Source organism: Oncorhynchus nerka, linkage group LG25 (genome assembly GCF_034236695.1).
Source record: "Oncorhynchus nerka isolate Pitt River linkage group LG25, Oner_Uvic_2.0, whole genome shotgun sequence".
Classification (NCBI taxonomy): domain Eukaryota; kingdom Metazoa; phylum Chordata; class Actinopteri; order Salmoniformes; family Salmonidae; genus Oncorhynchus; species Oncorhynchus nerka.
Window position 1 is genome coordinate 51675220 of NC_088420.1, and position 27980 is coordinate 51703199.

The 27980-nt window shown below is 58.8% G+C and overlaps 1 protein-coding gene across 1 annotated transcript in view; it reads left to right on the plus strand.

The window, feature by feature from the left end:
• Positions 1 to 27980, plus strand: part of LOC115109653 (receptor-type tyrosine-protein phosphatase beta-like) — a 67818-nt gene that overhangs the window by 36833 nt on the left and 3005 nt on the right. Inside the window, 11 exon segments of the mRNA XM_065009864.1 lie at positions 1 to 300; positions 963 to 1241; positions 1586 to 1735; positions 2231 to 2513; positions 2816 to 2922; positions 3063 to 3168; positions 3273 to 3353; positions 3509 to 3526; positions 3672 to 3753; positions 4903 to 4993; positions 5132 to 5208. Of these exon segments, the coding sequence (XP_064865936.1) occupies positions 1 to 300; positions 963 to 1241; positions 1586 to 1735; positions 2231 to 2513; positions 2816 to 2922; positions 3063 to 3168; positions 3273 to 3353; positions 3509 to 3526; positions 3672 to 3753; positions 4903 to 4993; positions 5132 to 5208 (1574 nt within the window).

Below are 27980 nucleotides of genomic sequence, written 5' to 3' on the forward strand. Positions count from 1 at the left end.
CCCCCAGACCCCCAACCTCTGTGTCATTCGGCGGGGTCACCAACACTTCCCTGGAACTGACCTGGAGTGGTCCTGCAGGCAGCGACTACGACGACTTTGACCTGCAGTGGGAACCGCGGGACCACCTGTCTGTGTTCAACCCCTACCTCACCCGGACCTCCGGCAGCCGCATCCTTAAGGGCCTGTACCCCGGACGCTTGTACAACTTCAGCCTGCGTACTGTCAGTGGGGCTGTTGGTGGTGTTGGTGAGGATGGGAGCCCTGCCTACAGCCTGCCCATCCACAAGAGCATCCGAACCAGTAGGTGGCGCTATACTGTACACTGTTTGGTTGCAAGTATTGCAAGACTAAGAAGATGTCGAGTCGTTGCTTGGCTAGAACAAACTCCTGTGCACACTACATACACGGATAAAAGCAGGTGCCAAATGTTTCACCGGATGTATAAGCATCATCAAATATGGGGAGGAGAGGAAGCCCAGTGGCCGATATTGGGAGAATATTGAACGAGATGGAATTGAGCGGACATTCTGCTCATTTTCTCACAGAAGAAAATCCCAATCTCAAAACAGTTTTCTGTTCCCAAAACTAGAATCCGTTACGGACAGAGTGCACAATGTTTTGTAGACGCGACCCTTTGTTAAAGTTTTGAACAATTGTGTTGTTTACAAGGAGTGCAAGGGCGAATTGAGTTATTGCACACGCTCACTTTACAGAGAAAGTGTTCCCTAGCGGAAATATAGGATCTCGCTAGCTCATGCTAGCTCATGCTTGGCTCTGCCCACCTCCTTGCTTTTTTTCTGCCCACTACGTTTCCTTTACTCCCATTGAAAACGGCACAGATTAACTATCTTGAGTTAGTTATAAATATCTTTGACCCATTTGACCTCTGTAGTAGAGAGACTATAGTTTTTTGGACCCCTGTTCTTACCTCTGACGCCCTCTACAATTTATCCCCTCCATAGAGCCAGAGCGTGTTCAGTACCTACACTGCCGCCCCCAGAACTCCACCTCCATCTCCTGCTCCTGGTGCCCCCCGGAGGCCGACTGTGACTCCTACACCATTGAGTGCCTCCACCAGGACTCCCGCACCCTGGTGTACTCCCGGCGTACGGGCCGCGACAGCACCCTCTACCACATCACCCAGCTGGAGCCGCACAAACGCTACACCGTCTCCATCAAGGCTATCTCCGACAGCATGACCAGCGAGGCCGCGGAGGATAGCGTGGTCACCATGATCGACCGTGAGTGCCAAAGGGGTTGTGTTTGGCTTGTGGTCACAGTGACTATGATGATGACCACAGGGAGAGATGCGATACGGTCAACTCTGTATGGCTAAATGACAGCCAAAGCCATTGACTTTGAGTATGGTCTCACTGCTGTCTCCTCTAGTTATTTTGTGGCCCTTATAGGTCACTTTAACCAGTTATAAACATGGTTCGAAGAACACTATGATCCACTGTGGTGTGAAGCTGTTGTGGGCTGATATTCTGTGAACTAGGATTCTGCTTGTCCATGTATGTTCCCGGCTAACAAGGTACATTCCAGTACAATCCTAGCTGTTCTATTGCTGCGTTTCTCCCTCCAGGCCCTCCCCTCCCTTCCCTCAGCACCCGGGTTAACAACAGCGCTGCTCTCATCACCAAAAACACCATCTTCTTCAAGTTTAACTGCAGCTGGTTCAGTGACATCAACGGAGCAGTCAAGTTCTTCACAGTGGTGGTGACCGAGTCTGAAAGTAAGCGGCATGAAGGTTGAATAATATAGACAATAGATCTATCTATCTATCTATCTCTCTCTCTCTCTCTCTCTCTCTCTCTCTCTCTCTCTCTCTCTCTCTCTCTCTCTCTCTCTCTCTCTATCTATCTATCTATCTATCTATCTATCTATCTGCCTGCGTGTCAGTATGTCTCTCTATCTCTGTGTCAGTATATCTCTCTATCTCTGTGTCAGTATATCTCTCTATCTCTCTATCTCTGTGTCAGTATGTCTCTCTATCTCCCTATCTCTGTATCAGTATGTCTCTCTATCTCCCTGTCTCTGTATCAGTATGTCTCTCTATCTCCCTATCTCTGTATCAGTATGTCTCTCTATCTCCCTATCTCTGTGTCAGTATGTCTCTCTATCTCTCTATCTCTGTGTCAGTATGTCTCTATAATTGCTAAATGTACAGTAGGTTGATTTCTTTGAATTACTGTAATCATGGATGGATGTGATTGTGAATCCCCCCCAGACAATGAAAACATTCAACCAGAGCAGCACCACCCTCTACCCTCCTATCTGGACTACAAATTGAACAGTTCCGTCAAGGCCTACCAAACCAGCTACTTCCCCAGCCGCTGCACAGAGGGATCAGACAGCGAGACCCAGAGCTTTGCGATCAGCCTGGGTACGGGTATGGACACCCTCGGGGGGGCATGTGACCACCTACAGGCCCAGGACAGGGAGCAGGACCCAGACAAACACAGAGACCACCCTTTCTGTGATGGCCCACTCAAACCCAAAACTGCATACAGGTATAGTACAGGGTTCTGCCTAAATCAATCCAGTTTCCTCCCGCAGTCTTGGCAGATCTGTCGTTTCTTTGTTGCTGATTTCTGCAAGGAGGAATTTGCCCCACTGTGTACGATGATGTCATATTGCCCGCAGTTTGTTTGTCTTTTATCTGTAGTTGATCAAATTGGGGCCTTAGACTTTATTTGGATAGTCCCAAGTAGATAGTTTGTAGATGTTCAATGACTCAACAACATTTCAGCTAGTGTCATACAGTGGGACCATCCTGGGTGAGATGTCATGGTGCGCTTTCTCTTCTCTCTAGGCTCAGTGTGCGTGCGTTCACCCAGCTTTTTGACGAGGAGCAGAGCAGATACACCCCGCCCCTCTACACAGACACTTACCTGTCCCTCCCCCTGGTCACAGAAGCAGGTGGGATACTATTCACACACAACTCTGATTGGTTGATGGTGTATGATGCCGAGGTGTGATTGGTAGTTAGCGAGAAATGCTTATGGGTGATTGGTCCTCTATGAGAAAGACTGTTGATTGGTTGTATATTCCTCTCATAGAGCCCCTGAGCGGTGTGATCGAGGGCATCAGTGCCGGCATGTTCCTCATTGTCATGGTGGTGGGAGTCACTGCACTGCTCATCTGCAGACAGAAAGTTCGCAAAGTGTGAGTTCCTGGCCCTCCCTGCCCCATGTAACCTACCTATACACTGCATACCAGCTTGATATTGCACTCTACGTACACTCTACATACGACACTTGTGATTACAGTAGTGTGCAGGAGCGGCGGGTGGTCCGACTGAGCATGAGGAGGGAGAGGCCCACATCAGGAGTACACATGGGCGTCAGGGGGTAAGAGGAGGAGCAGTCTGTGATCAGTTCTAATGCATTTCATTTGTTACATATATAAAATATAATGTGTTTCCTGGCAGGATGAAAACTCACAAAGAAATGACCATTAATGCATTTGAGCCAATAATACCTTTATCTCCCTTTTTGTTTTCCAGTAACCGTCGTATTTCAAGGTATGTTTTAAATGCTTTGGTTATTGTTTTCACCCAATTACTTTTAAGTCCATTTTGGTTCGTCTTTTGCTCCACTCTGTTTGGCTCAAACCTGTTTATTTATTTATTTATTTGTATTTTTTTAAATCTGTTGATCCTGCTGCAGCCCCGTCAAGATCATGCACTTTGAGTCCCACTACACCAAACTCCAGGCTGACTCCAATTATCTACTGTCTGAGGAGTACGAAGTAAGACTGGATAACATTCACTGTCCGTTGGGCATTCTCAATCACATATAATAGCATTGGAGTACATTTACAGGAAGTCGGAATAGTCCTATTTACTTTACTTTAATAAAGAAAACAATACAGACGTTTGTAGATGTATTTTCCTGCTCTGACACCTCTCTTTTAATTTAAAGTGTTTTAAATAGTAGATTGATTATGACATGTTATTAAATGCATACAGTATTTACAGTGGCAAGAAAAAATGATGTGAACCCTTTGGAAGTAGGTGGGCTGTGCCTTTTTTACTCCACACATAGTGCTGTATGTTCCTTCCTAACAACTCAACTTTAGTTTCATCTGTCCACAGAATGTTTTGCCAGTAGTGCTGTGGAACATCTAGGTGCACTTTTGCAAACTTCAGACATGCCGGAATGTTTTTGTTGGACAGCAGTGGCTTCTTCCGTGGTGTCCTCCCACAAACACCATTCTTGTTTAGTGTTTTACGTATCGTAGACTCGTCAAAAGAGATGTTAGCATGTGATCTCGCAGTCATCTTTGCAGGACGGACCCTCCTAGGGAGAGTAGCAACAGTGCTGAACTTTCTCCATTTATAGGCAATTTGTCTTTACCGTAGACTGATAAACAAGGCTTTTAGAGATACTTTTGTAACCCTTTCCAGCTTTATGCAAGTCAACAATTCTTTATCTGAAGGTCTTCTGAGATCTCTTTTGTTTGAGGCATGGTTCACATCAGGCAATGCTTCTTGTGAATAGCAAACTCAAATTTTGTGAGTGTTTTTTGTAGGGCAAGGCAACTCTAACCAACATCTTCAATATTGTCTCATTGATTGGACTCCAGGTTAGCTGACTCCTGACTCCAATTAGCTTTTGGAGAAGTCTTTAGCCTAGGGGTTCACATACTTTTTCCAACCTACACTGTGAATGTTTAAATGATGTATTCGATATAGATAAGAAAAATACAATAATTTGTGTGTTATTAGTTTAAGCACACTGTTTGTCTATTGTTGTGACTCAGATGAAGATCAGATCAAATTTGATGACCAATTTATGCAGAGCTCCAGGTAATTCCAAAGGGTTCACATACTTTTTCTTGCCACTGTATGTTCAGTAGGTATCTTTGGTAAACCTAACGTGTCACTTCCTGTGTAAGGACCTGAAAGACGTAGGAAGGAACCAGCCCCTGGACACAGCCCTACTGCCAGAGAACAGGGGGAAGAACCGATACAACAACATCCTTCCCTGTGAGTCAGATGCACAATGCGATTTCACAGGGTTCGAATACATAGACAAAAAACAAGGGGATTTAGAGATTTCTTTCTTTTCAATATGACAACTAAATTGCCAACTCAATGTCTTTGTGCATGGCCTGTGTTGTGTAGACGACTTGACCCGTGTGAAGCTGTCCTATGTGGATGATGATCCGTGCTCTGACTACATCAACGCCAGCTACATTCCTGTAAGTTATCCAAACACACGGACAAATCTGAACCAACCTTCACTCTGGTAAAATCCCCTCTGTTGTGTGGGGTGGGGGGGGGCTGGAGGTGGTTGGGAGGGCTGGGGTAGGACTGGAGGTGGTTGGAAGGGCTGGGGTAGGACTGGAGGTGTTTGGGAGGGTTGGGGTAGGACTGGAAGTGGTTGGGAGGGGTGGGGTAGGACTGGCAGTGGTTGGGAGGGGTGGGGTAGGACTGGAGGTAGTTGTGAGGGGTGGGGGAGGGCTGGAGGTAGTTGTGAGGGGTGGGGTTGGACTGGAAGTGGTTGGGAGGGGTGGGGTAGGGTAGGGCTGGAGGTAGTTGGGAGGGGTGGGGTAGGGCTGGAGGTAGTTGGGGGGGTGGGGGAGGGCTGGAGGTAGTTGGGAGGGGTGGGGTAGGGCTGGAGGTAGTTGGGAAGGGGTGGGGTAGGGCTGGAGGTAGTTGGGAGGGGTGGGGTAGGGCTGGAGGTAGTTGTGAGGGGTGGGGGGAGGGCTGGAGAGAGTTGGGAGGGGTGGGGTAGGGGTGGAGGTAGTTGGAAGGGGTGGGGTAGGGCTGGGGTAGGGGAGGGGGTAGTTGGTAGTTGGGAGGGGTGGGGTAGGGCTGGAGGTAGTTGGGAGGGGTGGGGTAGGGCTGGAGGTAGTTGTGAGGGGTGGGGGGAGGGCTGGAGGTAGTTGGGAGGGGTGGGGTAGGGCTGGAGGTAGTTGGAAGGGGTGGGGTAGGGCTGGAGGTAGTTGGGAGGGGTGGGGAGGGCTGGAGGTAGTTGGAAGGGGTGGGGTGGGGGCTGGAGGTAGTTGGGAGGGGTGGGAGGGCTGGAGGTAGTTGGAAGGGGTGGGGTAGGGCTGGAGGTAGTTGGGAGGGGTGGGGGTAGAGCTGGAGGTAGTTGTGGGTGGGGTAGGGCTGGAGGTAGTTGGGAGGGTGGGGAGGGCTGGAGGTAGTTGGGAGGGGTGGGGTAGGGCTGGAGGTAGTTGGGAGGGGTGGGGTAGGGCTGGAGGTAGTTGGGAGGGTGGGGGTAGGGCTGGAGGTAGTTGGGAGGGGTGGGGGAGGGCTGGAGGTAGTTGGGAGGTGTGGGGGGGTGGAGCTGGAGGTAGTTGTGTGGGGTAGGGCTGGAGGTAGTTGTGTGGGTAGGTCTGGAGGTAGTTGTGGGGGTGGGGAGGGCTGGAGGTAGTTGGGAGGGGTGGGGTAGGGGCTGGAGGTAGTTGGAAGGGGTGGGGTAGGGCTGGAGGAGTTGGAGTTGGGAGGGTAGGGTGGGGTAGGGGCTGGAGGTAGTTGTGAGGGGTGGGGTAGGGCTGGAGGTAGTTGGGAGGGGTGGGGTAGGGCTGGAGGTAGTTGTGAGGGGTGGGGAGGGGGGTAGGTCTGGAGGTAGTTGGGAGGGGGGGTAGGGCTGGAGGTAGTTGGGAGGGGTGGGGTAGGGCTGGAGGGGTAGTTGGGAGGGGTGGGGCAGGGCTGGAGGTGGGGTAGGGCTGGAGGTAGTTGGAGGTGGGGAGGGCTAGGGCTGGAGGGGTGGGGTAGTTGGGAGGGGTGGGGTAGGGCTGGAGGTAGTTGGGATGGGTGGGGTAGGGCTGGAGGTAGTTGTGAGGGGTGGGGGAGGGCTGGAGGTAGTTGGGAGGGGTGGGGTAGGGCTGGAGGTAGTTGGAAGGGGTGGGGTAGGGCTGGAGGTAGTTGGGAGGGGTGGGGGTAGGGCTGGAGGTAGTTGGGAGGGGTGGGGTAGGGCTGGAGGTAGTTGGAAGGGGTGGGGTAGGGCTGGAGGTAGTTGGAAGGGGGGGTGGGGAGGGCTGGAGGTAGTTGGGAGGGGTGGGGAGGGCTGGAGGTAGTTGGAAGGGGGTGGGGTAGGGCTGGAGGTAGTTGGGAGGGGTGGGGTAGAGCTGGAGGTAGTTGTGGGGGGTAGGGCTGGAGGTAGTTGTGAGGGGTGGGGAGGGCTGGAGGTAGTTGGGAGGGGTGGGGTAGGGCTGGAGAAGGTTGGGAGGGGTGGGGTAGGGCTGGAGGTAGTTGGGAGGGGGTGGGGTAGGGCTGGAGGTAGTTGGGAGGGGTGGGGTAGGGCTGGAGGTAGTTGGAAGGGGTGGGGTAGGGCTGGAGGTAGTTGGGAGGGGTGGGGTAGAGCTGGAGGTAGTTGTGTGGGGTAGGGCTGGAGGTAGTTGTGAGGGGTGGGGAGGGCTGGAGGTAGTTGGGAGGGGTGGGGTAGGGCTGGAGGTAGTTGGGAGGGGTGGGGTAGGGCTGGAGGTAGTTGGGAGGGTGGGGGAGTAGGGCTGGAGGTAGTTGTGAGGGGTGGGGGAGGGCTGGAGGTAGTTGGGAGGTGTGGGGTAGAGCTGGAGGTAGTTGTGTGGAGGTAGGGCTGGAGGTAGTTGTGAGGGGTGGGGAGGGCTGGAGGTAGTTGGGAGGGGTGGGGTAGGGCTGGAGGTAGTTGTGTGGGGTAGGTCTGGAGGTAGTTGGAAGGGGTGGGGTAGGGCTGGGGTAGGGCTGGAGGTAGTTGTGGAGGGGTGGGGTAGGGCTGGAGGTAGTTGTGAGGGTGGGGGAGGGCTGGAGAGAGTTGGGAGGGGTGGGGTAGGGCTGGAGGTAGTTGGAAGGGGTGGGGTAGGGCTGGAGGTAGTTGGAAGGGGTGGGGTAGGGCTGGAGGTAGTTGGCAGGGGTGGGGTAGGGCTGGAGGTAGTTGTGAGGGTGGGGTAGGGCTGGAGGTAGTTGGGAGGGGTGGGGTAGGGCTGGAGGTAGTTGGGAGGGGTGGGGTAGGGCTGGAGGTAGTTGGAAGGGATGGGGTAGGGCTGGAGGTAGTTGGAAGGGGTGGGGGAGGGCTGGAGGTAGTTGGGAGGGTGGGGAGGGCTGGAGGTAGTTGGAAGGGGTGGGGTAGGGCTGGAGGTAGTTGGGAGGGGGTGGGGTAGAGCTGGAGGTAGTTGTGTGGGGTAGGGCTGGAGGTAGTTGTGAGGGGTGGGGGGAGGGCTGGAGGTAGTTGGGAGGGGTGGGGTAGGGCTGGAGGTAGAAGGTTGGGAGGGGTGGGGGTAGGGCTGGAGGTAGTTGGGAGGGGTGGGGTAGGGCTGGAGGTAGTTGTGAGGGGTGGGGTAGGGCTGGAGGTAGTTGGAAGGGGTGGGGTAGGGCTGGAGGTAGTTGGGAGGGGTGGGGTAGAGCTGGAGGTAGTTGTGTGGGGTAGGGCTGGAGGTAGATGTGAGGGGTGGGGGGTAGGGGCTGGAGGTAGTTGGGAGGGGTGGGGTAGGGCTGGAGGTAGTTGGGAGGGGTGGGGTAGGGCTGGAGGTAGTTGGGAGGGTGGGGTAGGGCTGGAGGTAGTTGTGAGGGGGGGGGAGGGCTGGAGGTAGTTGGGAGGTGTGGGGTAGAGCTGGAGGTAGTTGTGTGGGGTAGGGCTGGAGGTAGTTGTGAGGGGTGGGGGGAGGGCTGGAGGTAGTTGGGAGGGGTGGGGTAGGGCTGGAGGTAGTTGTGTGGGGTAGGTCTGGAGGTAGTTGGAAGGGGTGGGGTAGGGCTGGAGGTAGTTGGGAGGGGTGGGGTAGGGCTGGAGGTAGTTGTGAGGGGGTGGGGAGGGCTGGAGAGAGTTGGGAGGGTTGTGGGGTAGGGCTGGAGGTAGTTGGGAGGGGTGGGGTAGGGCTGGAGGTAGTTGTGAGGGGTGGGGTAGGGCTGGAGGTAGTTGTGAGGGGTGGGGTAGGGCTGGAGGTAGTTGGGAGGGGTGGGGTAGGGCTGGAGGTAGTTGTGAGGGGTGGGGAGGGCTGGAGGTAGTTGGGAGGGGGAGGGGGTAGAGCTGGAGGTAGTTGTGTGGGGTAGGGCTGGAGGGTAGGGCTGGAGGTAGATGTGAGGGGTGGGGGAGGGCTGGAGGTAGTTGGGAGGGGTGGGGTAGGGCTGGAGGTAGTTGGGAGGGTGGGGTAGGGCTGGAGGTAGTTGTGAGGGGTGGGAGGGCTGGAGGTAGTTGGGAGGTGTGGGTAGAGCTGGAGGGTAGTTGTGTGGGGTAGGGCTGGAGGTAGTTGTGAGGGGTGGGGAGGGCTGGAGGTAGTTGGGAGGGGTGGGGTAGGGCTGGAGGTAGTTGTGGGTGGGGTAGGTCTGGAGGTAGTTGGAAGGGGTGGGGTAGGGCTGGAGGTAGTTGGGAGGGGTGGGGTAGGGCTGGAGGTAGTTGTGAGGGGTGGGGAGGGCTGGAGAGAGTTGGCAGGGGTGGGGTAGGGCTGGAGGTAGTTGGAAGGGGTGGGGTAGGGCTGGAGGTAGTTGGAAGGGGTGGGGTAGGGCTGGAGATAGTTGGCAGGGGTGGGGTAGGGCTGGAGGTAGTTGTGAGGGTGGGGTAGGGCTGGAGGTAGTGGTAGTTGGGAGGGGTGGGGGTAGGGCTGGAGGTAGTTGTGAGGGGTGGGGGAGGGCTGGAGGTAGTTGGGAGGGGTGGGGTAGGGCTGGAGGTAGTTGGAAGGGGTGGGGTAGGGCTGGAGGTAGTTGGGAGGGGGGGGGGTAGGGCTGGAGGTAGTTGTGAGGGGTGGGGTAGGGCTGGAGGTAGTTGTGAGGGGTGGGGTAGGGCTGGAGGTAGTTGGGAGGGGTGGGGTAGGGCTGGAGGTAGTTGTGAGGGTGGGGAGGGCTGGAGGTAGTTGGGAGGGGTGGGGTAGAGCTGGAGGTAGTTGTGGGGGTAGGGCTGGAGGTAGATGTGAGGGGTGGGGAGGGCTGGAGGTAGTTGGGAGGGTGGGGTAGGGCTGGAGGTAGTTGGGAGGGGTGGGGTAGGGCTGGAGGTAGTTGGGAGGGTGGGGTAGGGCTGGAGGTAGTTGTGAGGGGTGGGGAGGGCTGGAGGTAGTTGGGAGGTGTGGGGGGGTAGAGCTGGAGGTAGTTGTGTGGGGTAGGGGGGGGGCTGGAGGTAGTTGTGAGGGGTGGGGAGGGCTGGAGGTAGTTGGGAGGGGTGGGGTAGGGCTGGAGGTAGTTGTGAGGGGTGGGGTAGGGCTGGAGGTAGTTGGGAGGTGGGGTAGGGCTGGAGGTAGTTGTGAGGGGTGGGGGAGGGCTGGAGGTAGTTGGGAGGGTGGGGTAGGGCTGGAGGTAGTTGGAAGGGGGGAGGGGGTGGGGTAGGGCTGGAGGTAGTTGGGAGGGGTGGGGTAGGGCTGGAGGTAGTTGTGAGGGGTGGGGTAGGGCTGGAGGTAGTTGTGAGGGGTGGGGTAGGGCTGGAGGTAGTTGGGAGGGGTGGGGTAGGGCTGGAGGTAGTTGTGAGGGGTGGGGAGGGCTGGAGGTAGTTGGGAGGGGTGGGGGTAGGGCTGGAGGTAGTTGGAAGGGGTGGGTAGGGCTGGAGGTAGTTGGGAGGGGTGGGGTAGGGCTGGAGGTAGTTGTGAGGGGTGGGGGAGGGCTGGAGAGAGTTGTGAGGGGTGGGGTAGGGCTGGAGGTAGTTGGAAGGGGTGGGGTAGGGCTGGAGGTAGTTGGAAGGGTTGGGTAGGGCTGGAGGTAGTTGGCAGGGGTGGGGTAGGGCTGGAGGTAGTTGTGAGGGGTGGGGTAGGGCTGGAGGTAGTTGGGAGGGTGGGGTAGGGCTGGAGGTAGTTGTGAGGGGTGGGGGAGGGCTGGAGGTAGTTGGGAGGTGTGGGGTAGAGCTGGAGGTAGTTGTGTGGGGTAGGGCTGGAGGTAGTTGTGAGGGGTGGGGGGAGGGCTGGAGGTAGTTGGGAGGGGTGGGGTAGGGCTGGAGGTAGTTGTGTGGGGTAGGTCTGGAGGTAGTTGGAAGGGGTGGGGGGTAGGGCTGGAGGTAGTTGGGAGGGGTGGGGTAGGGCTGGAGGTAGTTGTGAGGGGTGGGGAGGGCTGGAGAGAGTTGGCAGGGGTGGGTAGGGCTGGAGGTAGTTGTGAGGGGTGGGGTAGGGCTGGAGGTAGTTGTGGAGGGGGAGTGTGGGTAGTTGGGAGGGGTGGGGTAGGGCTGGAGGTAGTTGTGAGGGGTGGGGGGGAGGGCTGGAGGTAGTTGGGAGGGGTGGGGTAGGGCTGGAGGTAGTTGGAAGGGGTGGGGTAGGGCTGGAGGTAGTTGGGAGGGGTGGGGTAGGGCTGGAGGTAGTTGTGAGGGGTGGGGTAGGGCTGGAGGTAGTTGTGAGGGGTGGGGTAGGGCTGGAGGTAGTTGGGAGGGGGTGGGGTAGGGCTGGAGGTAGTTGTGAGGGGTGGGGAGGGCTGGAGGTAGTTGGGAGGGGTGGGGTAGGGCTGGAGGTAGTTGGAAGGGGTGGGGTAGGGCTGGAGGTAGTTGGGAGGGGTGGGGTAGGGCTGGAGGTAGTTGTGAGGGGTGGGGAGGGCTGGAGAGAGTTGTGAGGGGTGGGGTAGGGCTGGAGGTAGTTGGAAGGGTGGGGTAGGGCTGGAGGTAGTTGGAAGGGGTGGGGGGCTGGAGGGCTGGAGGTAGTTGGCAGGGGTGGGGTAGGGCTGGAGGTAGTTGTGAGGGGGGTGGGGTAGGGCTGGAGGTAGTTGGGAGGGGTGGGGTAGGGCTGGAGGTAGTTGTGAGGGGTGGGGGAGGGCTGGAGGTAGTTGGGAGGGTGGGGTAGGGCTGGAGGTAGTTGGAAGGTGGGGTAGGGCTGGAGGTAGTTGGGAGGGGTGGGGTAGGGCTGGAGGTAGTTGTGAGGGGTGGGTAGGGCTGGAGGTAGTTGTGAGGGGTGGGGTAGGGCTGGAGGTAGTTGGGAGGGGTGGGGTGGGGTAGGGCTGGAGGTAGTTGTGAGGGGTGGGGAGGGCTGGAGGCAGTTGGAGGGGGGGTAGGGCTGGAGGTAGTTGGAAGGGGTGGGGTAGGGCTGGAGGTAGTTGGGAGGGGTGGGGTAGGGCTGGAGGTAGTTGTGAGGGGTGGGGGAGGGCTGGAGAGAGTTGTGAGGGGTGGGGTAGGGCTGGAGGTAGTTGGGAGGGGGTGGGGTAGGGCTGGAGGTAGTTGGAAGGGGGTGGGGGGAGGGCTGGAGGTAGTTGGGAGGGGTGGGGAGGGCTGGAGGTAGTTGGAAGGGGTGGGGTAGGGCTGGAGGTAGTTGGGAGGGGTGGGGTAGGGCTGGAGGTAGTTGTGAGGGGTGGGGTAGGGCTGGAGAGAGAGTGGGAGGGGTGGGGTAGGGCTGGAGGTAGTTGGAAGGTGGGGGAGGGCTGGAGGTAGTTGGGAGGGGTGGGGAGGGCTGGAGGTAGTTGGGAGGGGTGGGGTAGGGCTGGAGGTAGTTGGGAGGGGTGGGGTAGGGCTGGAGGTAGTTGGGAGGGGGTGGGGTAGGGCTGGAGGTAGTTGGAAGGGGTGGGGGAGGGCTGGAGGTAGTTGGGAGGGGTGGGGAGGGCTGGAGGTAGTTGGAAGGGGTGGGGGTAGGGCTGGAGGTAGTTGGGAGGGGTGGGGAGAGCTGGAGGTAGTTGTGTGGGGTAGGGCTGGAGGTAGTTGTGAGGGTGGGGGAGGGCTGGAGGTAGTTGGGAGGGGTGGGGTAGGGCTGGAGAAGGTTGGGAGGGGTGGGGTAGGGCTGGAGGTAGTTGGGAGGGGGTGGGTAGGGCTGGAGGTAGTTGTGGGGGGGTGGGGTAGGGCTGGAGGTAGTTGGAAGGGGTGGGGTAGGGCTGGAGGTAGTTGGGAGGGGTGGGGTAGAGCTGGAGGTAGTTGTGTGGTGTAGGGCTGGAGGTAGATGTGAGGGGTGGGGAGGGCTGGAGGTAGTTGGGAGGGGTGGGGTAGGGCTGGAGGTAGTTGGGAGGGTGGGGTAGGGCTGGAGGTAGTTGGGAGGGTTGGGGAGGGCTGGAGGTAGTTGGGAGGTGTGGGGTAGAGCTGGAGGTAGTTGTGTGGGGTAGGGCTGGAGGTAGTTGTGAGGGGTGGGGAGGGCTGGAGGTAGTTGGGAGGGGTGGGGTAGGGCTGGAGGTAGTTGTGAGGGGTGGGTAGGTCTGGAGGTAGTTGGAAGGGGTGGGGGGTAGGGCTGGAGGTAGTTGGGAGGGGTGGGGTAGGGCTGGAGGTAGTTGTGAGGGGTGGGGGAGGGCTGGAGAGAGGGAGGGGTGGGGTAGGGCTGGAGGTAGTTGGAAGGGGTGGGGTAGGGCTGGAGGTAGTTGGAAGGGGGTGGGGTAGGGCTGGAGATAGTTGGCAGGGGTGGGGTAGGGCTGGAGGTAGTTGTGAGGGGTGGGGAGTAGGGCTGGAGGTAGTTGGGAGGGGGTGGGGTAGGGCTGGAGGTAGTTGTGAGGGGTGGGGAGGGCTGGAGGTAGTTGGGAGGGTGGGGTAGGGCTGGAGGTAGTTGGAAGGGGTGGGGTAGGGCTGGAGGTAGTTGGGAGGGGTGGGGTAGGGCTGGAGGTAGTTGTGAGGGGTGGGGTAGGGCTGGAGGTAGTTGTGAGGGGGGGTGGGGTAGGGCTGGAGGTAGTTGGGAGGGGTGGGGTAGGGCTGGAGGTAGTTGTGAGGGGTGGGGGAGGGCTGGAGGTAGTTGGGAGGGGTGGGGTAGGGCTGGAGGTAGTTGGAAGGGGTGGGTAGGGCTGGAGGTAGTTGTGAGGGGGTGGGGGAGGGCTGGAGGTAGTTGGGAGGGGTGGGGTAGGGCTGGAGAAGGTTGGGAGGGGTGGGGTAGGGCTGGAGGTAGTTGGAGGGGTGGGGTAGGGCTGGAGGTAGTTGTGAGGGGTGGGGTAGGGCTGGAGGTAGTTGGAAGGGGTGGGGTAGGGCTGGAGGTAGTTGGGAGGGGTGGGGTAGAGCTGGAGGTAGTTGGTGAGGGGTGGTGTAGGGCTGGAGGTAGATGTGAGGGGTGGGGAGGGCTGGGGCTGGAGGTAGTTGGGAGGGGTGGGGGTAGGGCTGGAGGTAGTTGGGAGGGGTGGGGTAGGGCTGGAGGTAGTTGTGAGGGGTGGGGAGGGCTGGAGGTAGTTGGGAGGTGTGGGGTAGAGCTGGAGGTAGTTGTGTGGGGTAGGGCTGGAGGTAGTTGTGAGGGGTGGGGGGAGGGCTGGAGGTAGTTGGGAGGGGTGGGGTAGGGCTGGAGGTAGTTGTGTGAGGGGGTCTGGAGGTAGTTGGAAGGGGTGGGGTAGGGCTGGAGGTAGTTGGTTGGGAGGGTGGGGTAGGGCTGGAGGTAGTTGTGAGGGGGTGGGGGGGAGGGCTGGAGAGAGTTGGGAGGGGTGGGGTAGGGCTGGAGGTAGTTGGAAGGGGTGGGGTAGGGCTGGAGGTAGTTGGAAGGGGTGGGGTAGGTCTGGGAGATAGTTGGGCAGGGGTGGGGTAGGGCTGGAGGTAGTTGTGAGGGGTGGGGTAGGGCTGGAGGTAGTTGGGAGGGTGGGGTAGGGCTGGAGGTAGTTGTGAGGGTGGGGGGAGGGCTGGAGGTAGTTGGGAGGGGTGGGGTAGGGCTGGAGGTAGTTGGAAGGGGTGGGGGTAGGGCTGGAGGTAGTTGGGAGGGGTGGGGTAGGGCTGGAGGTAGTTGTGAGGGTGGGGTAGGGCTGGAGGTAGTTGTGAGGGGTGGGGGTAGGGCTGGAGGTAGTTGGGAGGGGTGGGGTAGGGCTGGAGGTAGTTGTGAGGGGGGGGAGGGCTGGAGGTAGTTGGGAGGGGTGGGGTAGGGCTGGAGGTAGTTGGAGGGGCTGGAGGGGTGGGGTAGGGCTGGAGGTAGTTGGGAGGGGGGGTAGGGCTGGAGGTAGTTGTGAGGGTGGGGGAGGGCTGGAGAGAGTTGTGAGGGGTGGGGTAGGGCTGGAGGTAGTTGGAAGGGGTGGGGTAGGGCTGGAGGTAGTTGGAAGGGGTGGGGTAGGGCTGGAGGTAGTTGGCAGAGGGGGGTGGGGTAGGGCTGGAGGTAGTTGGGAGGGGTGGGGTAGGGCTGGAGGTAGTTGGGAGGGGTGGGGTAGGGCTGGAGGTAGTTGTGAGGGGTGGGGGGAGGGCTGGAGGTAGTTGGGAGGGGTGGGGGTAGGGCTGGAGGTAGTTGGAAGGGGTGGGGTAGGGCTGGAGGTAGTTGGGAGGGTGGGGTAGGGCTGGAGGTAGTTGGAGGGGGGGAGGGGGCTGGAGGTAGTTGTGAGGGGTGGGGTAGGGCTGGAGGTAGTTGGGAGGGGTGGGGTAGGGCTGGAGGTAGTTGGAGGGGTGGGGGGAGGGCTGGAGGTAGTTGTGAGGGGTGGGGTAGGGCTGGAGGTAGTTGGAAGGGGTGGGGTAGGGGCTGGAGGTAGTTGGGAGTGGTGGGGTAGGGCTGGAGGTAGTTGTGAGGGGGTGGGGGAGGGGGCTGGAGAGAGTTGGGAGGGGTGGGGTAGGGCTGGAGGTAGTTGGAAGGGGTGGGGTAGGGCTGGAGGTAGTTGGAAGAGGGGGGGGAGGGCTGGAGGTAGTTGGGAGGGGTGGGGAGGGCTGGAGGTAGTTGGGAGGGGTGGGGTAGGGCTGGAGGTAGTTGGGAGGGGTGGGGTAGGGCTGGAGGTAGTTGTGAGGGGTGGGGAGGGCTGGAGAGAGTTGGGAGGGGTGGGGTAGGGCTGGAGGTAGTTGGAAGGGGTGGGGTAGGGCTGGAGGTAGTTGGAAGGGGTGGGGAGGGCTGGAGGTAGTTGGGAGGGGTGGGGAGGGCTGGAGGTAGTTGGAAGGGGGGAGGTGGGGTAGGCTGGAGGTAGTTGTGTGGGGAGGTAGGGCTGGAGGTAGTTGTGAGGGGTGGGGAGGGCTGGGGGTAGTTGGGAGAGGGTGGGGTAGGGCTGGAGGTAGTTGGGAGGGGTGGGGTAGGGCTGGAGGTAGTTGGGAGGGTGGGGTAGGGCTGGAGGTAGTTGTGAGGGGGGGGGGAGGGCTGGAGGTAGTAGTTGGGAGGTGTGGGGTAGAGCTGGAGGTAGTTGTGTGGGTAGGGCTGGAGGTAGTTGTGAGGGGTGGGGGAGGGCAGGAGGTAGTTGGGAGGGGGTGGGGTAGGGCTGGAGGTAGTTGTGTGGGGTAGGTCTGGAGGTAGTTGTGTGGGGTGGGGAGGGCTGGAGGTAGTTGGGAGGGGGGAGTGGGGTAGGGCTGGAGGTAGTTGGAAGGGGTGGGGAGGGTAGGGCTGGAGGTAGTTGGGAGGGGTGGGGTAGGGCTGGAGGTAGTTGTGAGGGGTGGGGAGGGCTGGAGAGAGTTGGGAGGGGTGGGGGGGTAGGGCTGGAGGTAGTTGGAAGGGGTGGGGTAGGGCTGGAGGTAGTTGGAAGGGGTGGGGAGGGCTGGAGGTAGTTGGGAGGGGTGGGGAGGGCTGGAGGTAGTTGGGAGGGGTGGGGTAGGGCTGGAGGTAGTTGGGAGGGTGGGGTAGGGCTGGAGGTAGTTGTGAGGGGTGGGGAGGGCTGGAGGTAGTTGGGGGTGTGGGGTAGGGCTGGAGGTAGTTGTGAGGGGTGGGGAGGGCTGGAGGTAGTTGGGAGGGGTGGGGAGTAGGGCTGGAGGTAGTTGTGGGGTAGGTCTGGAGGTAGTTGTGGGGTGGGGAGGGCTGGAGGTAGTTGGGAGGGGTGGGGTAGGGCTGGAGGTAGTTGGAAGGGGTGGGGTAGGGCTGGAGGTAGTTGGGAGGGGTGGGGTAGGGCTGGAGGTAGTTGTGAGAGGGGTGGGGGAGGGCTGGAGAGAGTTGGGAGGGGTGGGGTAGGGCTGGAGGTAGTTGGAAGGGGTGGGGTAGGGCTGGAGGTAGTTGGAAGGGGTGGGGTAGGGCTGGAGGTAGGGCTGGAGGTAGTTGGGAGGGGTGGGGAGGGCTGGAGGTAGTTGGAAGGGGTGGGGTAGGGCTGGAGGTAGTTGTGAGGGGTGGGGGGGGCTGGAGGTAGTTGGGAGGTGTGGGGTAGAGCTGGAGGTAGTTGGGCTGGAGGGGTAGGGCTGGAGGTAGTTGTGAGGGGTGGGGGAGGGCTGGAGGTAGTTGGGAGGGGTGGGGTAGGGCTGGAGGTAGTTGGGAGGTGGGGTAGGTCTGGAGGTAGTTGTGTGGGGTGGGGAGGGCTGGAGGTAGTTGGGAGGGGTGGGGTAGGGCTGGAGGTAGTTGGAAGGGGTGGGGTAGGGCTGGAGGTAGTTGGGAGGGGTGGGGTAGGGCTGGAGGTAGTTGTGAGGGGTGGGGGGGGCTGGAGAGAGTTGGGAGGGGTGGGGTAGGGCTGGAGGTAGTTGGAAGGGGTGGGGTAGGGCTGGAGGTAGATGGAAGGGGTGGGGTAGGGCTGGAGGTAGTTGGGAGGTAGGGGTGGGGGTAGGGCTGGAGGTAGTTGTGAGGGGTGGGGGAGGGCTGGAGAGAGTTGGGAGGGGTGGGGTAGGGCTGGAGGTAGTTGGAAGGGGTGGGGTAGGGCTGGAGGTAGTTGGAAGGGGTGGGGTAGGGCTGGAGGTAGTTGGGAGGGGTGGGGTAGGGCTGGAGGTAGTTGTGAGGGGTGGGGGCGGGCTGGAGGTAGTTGGGAGGGGTGGGGTAGGGCTGGAGGTAGTTGGGAGGGGTGGGGTAGGGCTGGAGGTAGTTGGAAGGGGTGGGGTAGGGCTGGAGGTAGTTGGGAGGGGGGGCTGGGGTAGGGCTGGAGGTAGTTGTGAGGGGTGGGGTAGGGCTGGAGGTAGTTGGGAGGGGTGGGGTAGGGCTGGAGGTAGTTGGGAGGGGTGGGGGGAGGGCTGGAGGTAGTTGGGAGGGGTGGGGTAGGGCTGGAGGTAGTTGGAAGGGGTGGGGTAGGGCTGGAGGTAGTTGGGAGGGGGGGTGGGTAGGGCTGGAGGTAGTTGTGAGGGGTGGGGGGGAGGGCTGGAGAGAGTTGGGAGGGTGGGGTAGGGCTGGAGGTAGTTGGAAGGGGTGGGGTAGGGCTGGAGGTAGTTGTAAGGGGTGGGGTAGGGCTGGAGGTAGTTGTGGGGTAGGGGTGGGGTAGGGCTGGAGGTAGTTGGGAGGGGTGGGGTAGGGCTGGAGGTAGTTGGGAGGGGTGGGGGAGGGCTGGAGGTAGTTGGGAGGGAGGGGTGGGGTAGGGGCTGGAGGTAGTTGTGAGGGGTGGGGTAGGGCTGGAGGTAGTTGGGGAGGGGTGGGGGGAGGGCTGGAGGTAGTTGTGAGGGGTGGGGAGGGCTGGAGGTAGTTGGGAGGGGTGGGGTAGGGCTGGAGGTAGTTGGAAGGGGTGGGGTAGGGCTGGAGGTAGTTGGAGGGGTGGGGGAGGGCTGGAGGTAGTTGGGAGGGGTGGGGAGGGCTGGAGATAGTTGGAAGGGGTGGGGTAGGGCTGGAGGTAGTTGGGAGGGTGGGGTAGAGCTGGAGGTAGTTGTGTGGGGGGTAGGGCTGGAGGTAGTTGTGAGGGGTGGGGGAGGGCTGGAGGTAGTTGGGAGGGGTGGGGTAGGGCTGGAGGTAGTTGTGAGGGGTGGGGGAGGGCTGGAGGTAGTTGGGAGGGGGTGGGGTAGGGCTGGAGGTAGTTGTGTGGGGTGGGGGGGCTGGAGGTAGTTGTGAGGGGTGGGGAGGGCTGGAGGTAGTTGGGAGGGGTGGGGGAGGGCTGGAGGTAGTTGTGTGGGGTAGGTCTGGAGGTAGTTGTGAGGGGTGGGGTAGGGCTGGAGGTAGTTGGGAGGGGTGGGGTAGAGCTGGAGGTAGTTGGAAGGGGTGGGGGAGGGCTGGAGGTAGTTGGGAGGGGTGGGGAGGGCTGGAGGTAGTTGAAAGGGGTGGGGTAGGGCTGGAGGTAGTTGGGAGGGGTGGGGTAGGGCTGGAGGTAGTTGTGAGGGGTGGGGGAGGGCTGGAGGTAGTTGGGAGGGGTGGGGTAGGGCTGGAGGTAGTTGGAAGGGGTGGGGTAGGGCTGGAGGTAGTTGGAATGGGTGGGGGGGCTGGAGGTAGTTGGGAGGGGTGGGGAGGGCTGGAGGTAGTTGGAAGGGGGTGGGGGGTAGGGCTGGAGGTAGTTGGGAGGGGTGGGGTAGGGCTGGAGGTAGTTGTGTGGGGTAGGGCTGGAGGTAGTTGTGAGGGGTGGGGAGGGCTGGAGGTAGTTGGGAGGGGTGGGGTAGAGCTGGAGGTAGTTGTGGGGTGGGGTAGGGCTGGAGGTAGTTGTGAGGGGGTGGGGGAGGGCTGGAGGTAGTTGGGAGGGGTGGGGTAGAGCTGGAGGTAGTTGGAAGGGGTGGGGGAGGGCTGGAGGTAGTTGGGAGGGGTGGGGAGGGCTGGAGGTAGTTGGAAGGGGTGGGGTAGGGCTGGAGGTAGTTGGGAGGGGTGGGGAGGGCTGGAGGTAGTTGTGAGGGGTGGGGGGAGGGCTGGAGAGAGTTGGGAGGGGTGGGGGTAGGGCTGGAGGTAGTTGTGTGGGGTGTGGAGGTAGGGCTGGAGGTAGTTGTGAGGGTGGGGAGGGCTGGAGGTAGTTGGGAGGGGTGGGGTAGAGCTGGAGGTAGTTGTGTGGGGTAGGGCTGGAGGTAGTTGTGAGGGGTGGGGAGGGCTGGAGGTAGTTGGGAGGGGTGGGGTAGGGCTGGAGGTAGTTGTGTGGGGGTAGGTCTGGAGGTAGTTGTGTGGGGTGGGGAGGGCTGGAGGTAGTTGGGAGGGGTGGGGTAGGGCTGGAGGTAGTTGGAAGGGGTGGGGTAGGGCTGGAGGTAGTTGGGAGGGGTGGGGTAGGGCTGGAGGTAGTTGTGAGGGGTGGGGAGGGCTGGAGAGAGTTGGGAGGGTGGGGTAGGGCTGGAGGTAGTTGGAAGGGGTGGGGTAGGGCTGGAGGTAGTTGGAAGGGGTGGGGTAGGGCTGGAGGTAGTTGGGAGGGGTGGGGAGGGCTGGAGAGAGTTGGGAGGGGTGGGGTAGGGCTGGAGGTAGTTGGAAGGGGTGGGGTGTAGGGGCTGGAGGTAGTTGGAAGGGGTGGGGTAGGGCTGGAGGTAGTTGTGAGGGGTGGGGTAGGGCTGGAGGTAGTTGGGAGGGGTGGGGTAGGGCTGGAGGTAGTTGTGAGGGGTGGGGAGGGCTGGAGGTAGTTGGGAGGGGTGGGGTAGGGCTGGAGGTAGTTGTAAGGGGTGGGGTAGGGCTGGAGGTAGTTGGGAGGGTGGGGTAGGGCTGGAGGTAGTTGTGAGGGGTGGGGAGGGCTGGAGAGAGTTGGGAGGGGTGGGGGTAGGGCTGGAGGTAGTTGGAAGGGGTGGGGTAGGGCTGGAGGTAGTTGGAAGGGGTGGGGGAGGGCTGGAGGTAGTTGGGAGGGGTGGGGAGGGCTGGAGATAGTTGGAAGGGGTGGGGTAGGGCTGGAGGTAGTTGGGAGGGGTGGGGTAGAGCTGGAGGTAGTTGTGTGGGGTAGGGCTGGAGGTAGTTGTGAGTGGTGGGGAGGGCTGGAGGTAGTTGGGAGGGGTGGGAGGGGGTGGGGTAGGGCTGGAGGTAGTTGTGAGGGGTGGGGGTGGGCTGGAGGTAGTTGGGAGGGGTGGGGTAGAGCTGGAGGTAGTTGTGGGGTAGGGCTGGAGGTAGTTGTGAGGGGTGGGGGAGGGCTGGAGGTAGTTGGGAGGGGTGGGGGAGGGCTGGAGGTAGTTGTGTGGGGTAGAGCTGGAGGTAGTTGTGAGGGTGGGGGGAGGGCTGGAGGTAGTTGGGAGGGGTGGGGTAGGGCTGGAGGTAGTTGTGAGGGGTGGGGAGGGCTGGAGGTAGTTGTGAGGGGTGGGGTAGGGCTGGAGGTAGTTGTGAGGGGTGGGGGAGGGCTGGAGGTAGTTGGGAGGGGTGGGGTAGGGCTGGATGTAGTTGTGGGGGTTGGGATAGGGCTGGAGGTGGTTGGGAGGGAGGGGTGGGATAGGGCTGGAGGTAGTTGTGAGGGGTGGGGGAGGGCTGGAGGTAGTTGTGAGGGGTGGTGTAGGGCTAGAGGTAGTTGTGAGGGGTGGGGAGGGCTAGAGGTAGTTGTGAGGGGTGGGGGAGGACTGGAGGTAGTTGTGAGGGGTGGGGGAGGGCTGAAGGTAGTTGTGAGGGGGGGGGAGGGCTGGAGGTAGTTGTGAGGGGTAGGGGAGGGCTGGAGGTAGTTGTGAGGGGTAGGGGAGGGCTGGAGGTAGTTGTGAGGGGTGGGGAGGGCTGGAGTTAGTTGTGAGGGGTGGGAGGGCTGGAGGTAGTTGTGAGGGGTGGGGTAGTGTTGGAGGTAGTTGTGAGGGGTGGGGTAGTGTTGGAGGTAGTTGTGAGGGGTGGGGTAGTGTTGGAGGTGGTTGGGTGGCCTGCGACACCATTTTTATATCAAATTATTTAGTTACCCCACCATGTAAAAATAGTTATGTAATCAACGTTACTTTTTGAATTTGGGCTATGACAGTCTATTACAGTCGGACAGTACTTTTTTTGAACAGTATTTCAATCTGAAGATGCATCAGAAAGGTATTGGGAAGTTCAATAGATCATCAGGCAATAATGTTGTATGATCTTCTGTGTAGAAAATAACATAATCATTGAAGATGTTCTTTTTCCCCCAGTCTGATTTAGTGCCTAGGATTGTCCACTCGGTTCTAACGGCTTGTGGGCATAGTAGAGGGAAACAGTACGGACATATGTGTTCCTTAGAGTCATATATGTCAGGGATGGGGTCATAATATTTTGTATCTTCTTTAAACTATTCAAAAGGTAGAGAAACATTTGTAAGAAGAAAACAGAAACCACTCTGTTCATTAAAACCGCCTCTACCAGAGGTTACTTACGTTACCCAGGTTCTATGAACCAAGGGCAAATGTTCTTTTAGGACCCCATTTTCCAATCAGATGGGGTCGCGACCCCTAGTTTGGGAAACCCTGCCGTAAACTCAGTTCCTCGGGGCAGGGTTGATTGATTGATTCTCAGCCATGTTCCTCAATTAGTATACCTGGGATGTACTACTTACCACACTCCCTGTGGAGCATAAGGCTGCCATAAGCTCATGCCATGCCGGACAATCCTTTGTGGAGCATAAGGCTGCCACAAGCTCATGCCATGCCGGACAATCCTTTGTGGAGCATAAGGCTGCCACAAGCTCATGCCATGCCGGACAATCCTTTGTGGAGCATAAGGCTGCCACAGGCTCATGCCATGCCGGACAATCCTTTGTGGAGCATAAGGCTGCCACAGGCTCATGCCATGCCGGACAATCCTTTGTGGAGCATAAGGCTGCCACAGGCTCATGCCATGCCGGACAATCCTTTGTGGAGCATAAGGCTGCCACAGGCTCATGCCATGCCGGACAATCCTTTGTGGAGCATAAGGCTGCCACCAGCTCATGCCATGCCGGACAATCCTTTGTGGAGCATAAGGCTGCCACCAGCTCATGCCATGCCGGACAATGCCACCAGCTTGCCATGGAGCATAAGGCTGCCACCAGCTCATGCCATGCCGGACAATCCTTTGTGGAGCATAAGGCTGCCACCAGCTCATGCCATGCCGGACAATCCTTTGTGGAGCATAAGGCTGCCACCAGCTCATGCCATGCCGGACAATCCTTTGTGGAGCATAAGGCTGCCACCAGCTCATGCCATGCCGGACAATCCTTTGTGGAGCATAAGGCTGCCACCAGCTCATGCCATGCCGGACAATCCTTTGTGGAGCATAAGGCTGCCACCAGCTCATGCCATGCCGGACAATCCTTTGTGGAGCATAAGGCTGCCACCAGCTCATGCCATGCCGGACAATCCTTTGTGGAGCATAAGGCTGCCACCAGCTCATGCCATGCCGGACAATCCTTTGTGGAGCATAAGGCTGCCACCAGCTCATGCCATGCCGGACAATCCTTTGTGGAGCATAAGGCTGCCACCAGCTCATGCCACAATGCATAAGGCGGACAACAATCCTTTGTGGAGCATAAGGCTGCCACCGCTCATGCCATGCCGGACAATCCTTTGTGGAGCATAAGGCTGCCACCGGCTCATGCCATGCCGGACAATCCTTTGTGGAGCATAAGGCTGCCACCAGCTCATGCCATGCCGGACAATCCTTTGTGGAGCATAAGGCTGCCACCAGCTCATGCCATGCCGGACAATCCTTTGTGGAGCATAAGGCTGCCACCAGCTCATGCCATGCCGGACAATCCTTTGTGGAGCATAAGGCTGCCACCAGCTCATGCCATGCCGGACAATCCTTTGTGGAGCATAAGGCTGCCACAGGCTCATGCCATGCTCATGCCATGCCGGACAATCCTTTGTGGAGCATAAGGCTGCCACAGGCTCATGCCATGCCGGACAATCCTTTGTGGAGCATAAGGCTGCCACCAGCTCATGCCATGCCGGACAATCCTTTGTGGAGCATAAGGCTGCCACCAGCTCATGCCATGCCGGACAATCCTTTGTGGAGCATAAGGCTGCCACCAGCTCATGCCATGCCGGACAATCCTTTGTGGAGCATAAGGCTGCCACAAGCTCATGCCATGCCGGACAATCCTTTGTGGAGCATAAGGCTGCCACCAGCTCATGCCATGCCGGACAATCCTTTGTGGAGCATAAGGCTCATGCCACAGGCTCATGCCATGCCGGACAATCCTTTGTGGAGCATAAGGCTGCCACAGGCTCATGCCATGCCGGACAATCCTTTGTGGAGCATAAGGCTGCCACAGGCTCATGCCATGCCGGACAATCCTTTGTGGAGCATAAGGCTGCCACCAGCTCATGCCATGCCGGACAATCCTTTGTGGAGCATAAGGCTGCCACCAGCTCATGCCATGCCGGACAATCCTTTGTGGAGCATAAGGCTGCCACCAGCTCATGCCATGCCGGACAATCCTTTGTGGAGCATAAGGCTGCCACCGGCTCATGCCATGCCGGACAATCCTTTGTGGAGCATAAGGCTGCCACCGGCTCATGCCATGCCGGACAATCCTTTGTGGAGCATAAGGCTGCCACAGGCTCATGCCATGCCGGACAATCCTTTGTGGAGCATAAGGCTGCCACCGGCTCATGCCATGCCGGACAATCCTTTGTGGAGCATAAGGCTGCCACAGGCTCATGCCATGCCGGACAATCCTTTGTGGAGCATAAGGCTGCCACAGGCTCATGCCATGCCGGACAATCCTTTGTGGAGCATAAGGCTGCCACCAGCTCATGCCATGCCGGACAATCCTTTGTGGAGCATAAGGCTGCCACCAGCTCATGCCATGCCGGACAATCCTTTGTGGAGCATAAGGCTGCCACCAGCTCATGCCATGCCGGACAATCCTTTGTGGAGCATAAGGCTGCCACCAGCTCATGCCATGCCGGACAATCCTTTGTGGAGCATAAGGCTGCCACAAGCTCATGCCATGCCGGACAATCCTTTGTGGAGCATAAGGCTGCCACAGGCTCATGCCATGCCGGACAATCCTTTGTGGAGCATAAGGCTGCCACAGGCTCATGCCATGCCGGACAATCCTTTGTGGAGCATAAGGCTGCCACCAGCTCATGCCATGCCGGACAATCCTTTGTGGAGCATAAGGCTGCCACCAGCTCATGCCATGCCGGACAATCCTTTGTGGAGCATAAGGCTGCCACCAGCTCATGCCATGCCGGACAATCCTTTGTGGAGCATAAGGCTGCCACAGGCTCATGCCATGCCGGACAATCCTTTGTGGAGCATAAGGCTGCCACCGGCTCATGCCATGCCGGACAATCCTTTGTGGAGCATAAGGCTGCCACCGGCTCATGCCATGCCGGACAATCCTTTGTGGAGCATAAGGCTGCCACCGGCTCATGCCATGCCGGACAATCCTTTGTGGAGCATAAGGCTGCCACCAGCTCATGCCATGCCGGACAATCCTTTGTGGAGCATAAGGCTGCCACCAGCTCATGCCATGCCGGACAATCCTTTGTGGAGCATAAGGCTGCCACCAGCTCATGCCATGCCGGACAATCCTTTGTGGAGCATAAGGCTGCCACAAGCTCATGCCATGCCGGACAATCCTTTGTGGAGCATAAGGCTGCCACAAGCTCATGCCATGCCGGACAATCCTTTGTGGAGCATAAGGCTGCCACAGGCTCATGCCATGCCGGACAATCCTTTGTGGAGCATAAGGCTGCCACAGGCTCATGCCATGCCGGACAATCCTTTGTGGAGCATAAGGCTGCCACCAGCTCATGCCATGCCGGACAATCCTTTGTGGAGCATAAGGCTGCCACCAGCTCATGCCATGCCGGACAATCCTTTGTAAGGCTGCATAAGGCTGCCATGCCAATCCTTTGTGGAGCTCATGGCTGCCATCATGCCATGCCGGACAATCCTTTGTGGAGCATAAGGCTGCCACCAGCTCATGCCATGCCGGACAATCCTTTGTGGAGCATAAGGCTGCCACCAGCTCATGCCATGCCGGACAATCCTTTGTGGAGCATAAGGCTGCCACCAGCTCATGCCATGCCGGACAATCCTTTGTGGAGCATAAGGCTGCCACCAGCTCATGCCATGCCGGACAATCCTTTGTGGAGCATAAGGCTGCCACCGGCTCATGCCATGCCGGACAATCCTTTGTGGAGCATAAGGCTGCCACCAGCTCATGCCATGCCGGACAATCCTTTGTGGAGCATAAGGCTCATGCCCGGACAATCCTTTGTGGAGCTCATGCCATGCCGGGACAATCCTTTGTGGAGCATAAGGCTGCCACCAGCTCATGCCATGCCGGACAATCCTTTGTGGAGCATAAGGCTGCCACCGGCTCATGCCATGCCGGACAATCCTTTGTGGAGCATAAGGCTGCCACCAGCTCATGCCATGCCGGACAATCCTTTGTGGAGCATAAGGCTGCCACCAGCTCATGCCATGCCGGACAATCCTTTGTGGAGCATAAGGCTGCCACCAGCTCATGCCATGCCGGACAATCCTTTGTGGAGCATAAGGCTGCCACCAGCTCATGCCATGCTCATAAGGCTGCATGCCGGACAATCCTTTGTGGAGCATAAGGCTGCCACCAGCTCATGCCATGCCGGACAATCCTTTGTGGAGCATAAGGCTGCCACCAGCTCATGCCATGCCAATCCTTTGGGACAATCCACCAGCTCATTTGTCCTTTGTGGAGCATAAGGCTGCCACCAGCTCATGCCATGCCGGACAATCCTTTGTGGAGCATAAGGCTGCCACCAGCTCATGCCATGCCGGACAATCCTTTGTGGAGCATAAGGCTGCCACCAGCTCATGCCATGCCGGACAATCCTTTGTGGAGCATAAGGCTGCCACCAGCTCATGCCATGCCGGACAATCCTTTGTGGAGCATAAGGCTGCCACCGGCTCATGCCATGCCGGACAATCCTTTGTGGAGCATAAGGCTGCCACCAGCTCATGCCATGCCGGACAATCCTTTGTGGAGCATAAGGCTGCCACCAGCTCATGCCATGCCGGACAATCCTTTGTGGAGCATAAGGCTGCCACCGGCTCATGCCATGCCGGACAATCCTTTGTGGAGCATAAGGCTGCCACCAGCTCATGCCATGCCGGACAATCCTTTGTGGAGCATAAGGCTGCCACCGGCTCATGCCATGCCGGACAATCCTTTGTGGAGCATAAGGCTGCCACCGGCTCATGCCATGCCGGACAATCCTTTGTGGAGCATAAGGCTGCCACCAGCTCATGCCATGCCGGACAATCCTTTGTGGAGCATAAGGCTGCCACCAGCTCATGCCATGCCGGACAATCCTTTGTGGAGCATAAGGCTGCCACCGGCTCATGCCATGCCGGACAATCCTTTGTGGAGCATAAGGCTGCCACCCGGAGCTCATGCCATGCCCGGACAATCCTTTGTGGAGCATAAGGCTGCCACCATGCCATGCCGGACAATCCTTTGTGGAGCCTGCCACCGCTCATGCCATGCCGGACAATCCTTTGTGGAGCATAAGGCTGCCACCAGCTCATGCCATGCCGGACAATCCTTTGTGGAGCATAAGGCTGCCACCAGCTCATGCCATGCCGGACAATCCTTTGTGGAGCATAAGGCTGCCACCAGCTCATGCCATGCCGGACAATCCTTTGTGGAGCATAAGGCTGCCACCAGGCTCATGCCATGCCGGACAATCCTTTGTGGAGCATAAGGCTGCCACAGGCTCATGCCATGCCGGACAATCCTTTGTGGAGCATAAGGCTGCCACAGGCTCATGCCATGCCGGACAATCCTTTGTGGAGCATAAGGCTGCCACAGGCTCATGCCATGCCGGACAATCCTTTGTGGAGCATAAGGCTGCCACAGGCTCATGCCATGCCGGACAATCCTTTGTGGAGCATAAGGCTGCCACAGGCTCATGCCATGCCGGACAATCCTTTGTGGAATCCTTTGTGGAGCATAAGGCTGCCACCAGCTCATGCCATGCCGGACAATCCTTTGTGGAGCATAAGGCTGCCACCAGCTCATGCCATGCCGGACAATCCTTTGTGGAGCATAAGGCTCATGCCATGCCGGACAAGGCTCATGCCATGCCATGGACAATCCTTTGTGGAGCATAAGGCTGCCACAGGCTCATGCCATGCCGGACAATCCTTTGTGGAGCATAAGGCTGCCACAGGCTCATGCCATGCCGGACAATCCTTTGTGGAGCATAAGGCTGCCACAGGCTCATGCCATGCCGGACAATCCTTTGTGGAGCATAAGGCTGCCACAGGCTCATGCCATGCCGGACAATCCTTTGTGGAGCATAAGGCTGCCACAGGCTCATGCCATGCCGGACAATCCTTTGTGGAGCATAAGGCTGCCACAGGCTCATGCCATGCCGGACAATCCTTTGTGGAGCATAAGGCTGCCACAGGCTCATGCCATGCCGGACAATCCTTTGTGGAGCATAAGGCTGCCACAGGCTCATGCCATGCCGGACAATCCTTTGTGGAGCATAAGGCTGCCACAGGCTCATGCCATGCCGGACAATCCTTTGTGGAGCATAAGGCTGCCACAGGCTCATGCCATGCCGGACAATCCTTTGTGGAGCATAAGGCTGCCACCGGCTCATGCCATGCCGGACAATCCTTTGTGGAGCATAAGGCTGCCACAGGCTCATGCCATGCCGGACAATCCTTTGTGGAGCATAAGGCTGCCACCAGCTCATGCCATGCCGGACAATCCTTTGTGGAGCATAAGGCTGCCACCAGCTCATGCCATGCCGGACAATCCTTTGCAGCTTTTTTTTGCTGCTTCATTAAACTTAATAATAAGGGTCAGGTGAAAAAACGAAATGTCAATTAAATCTCTTCTTGTT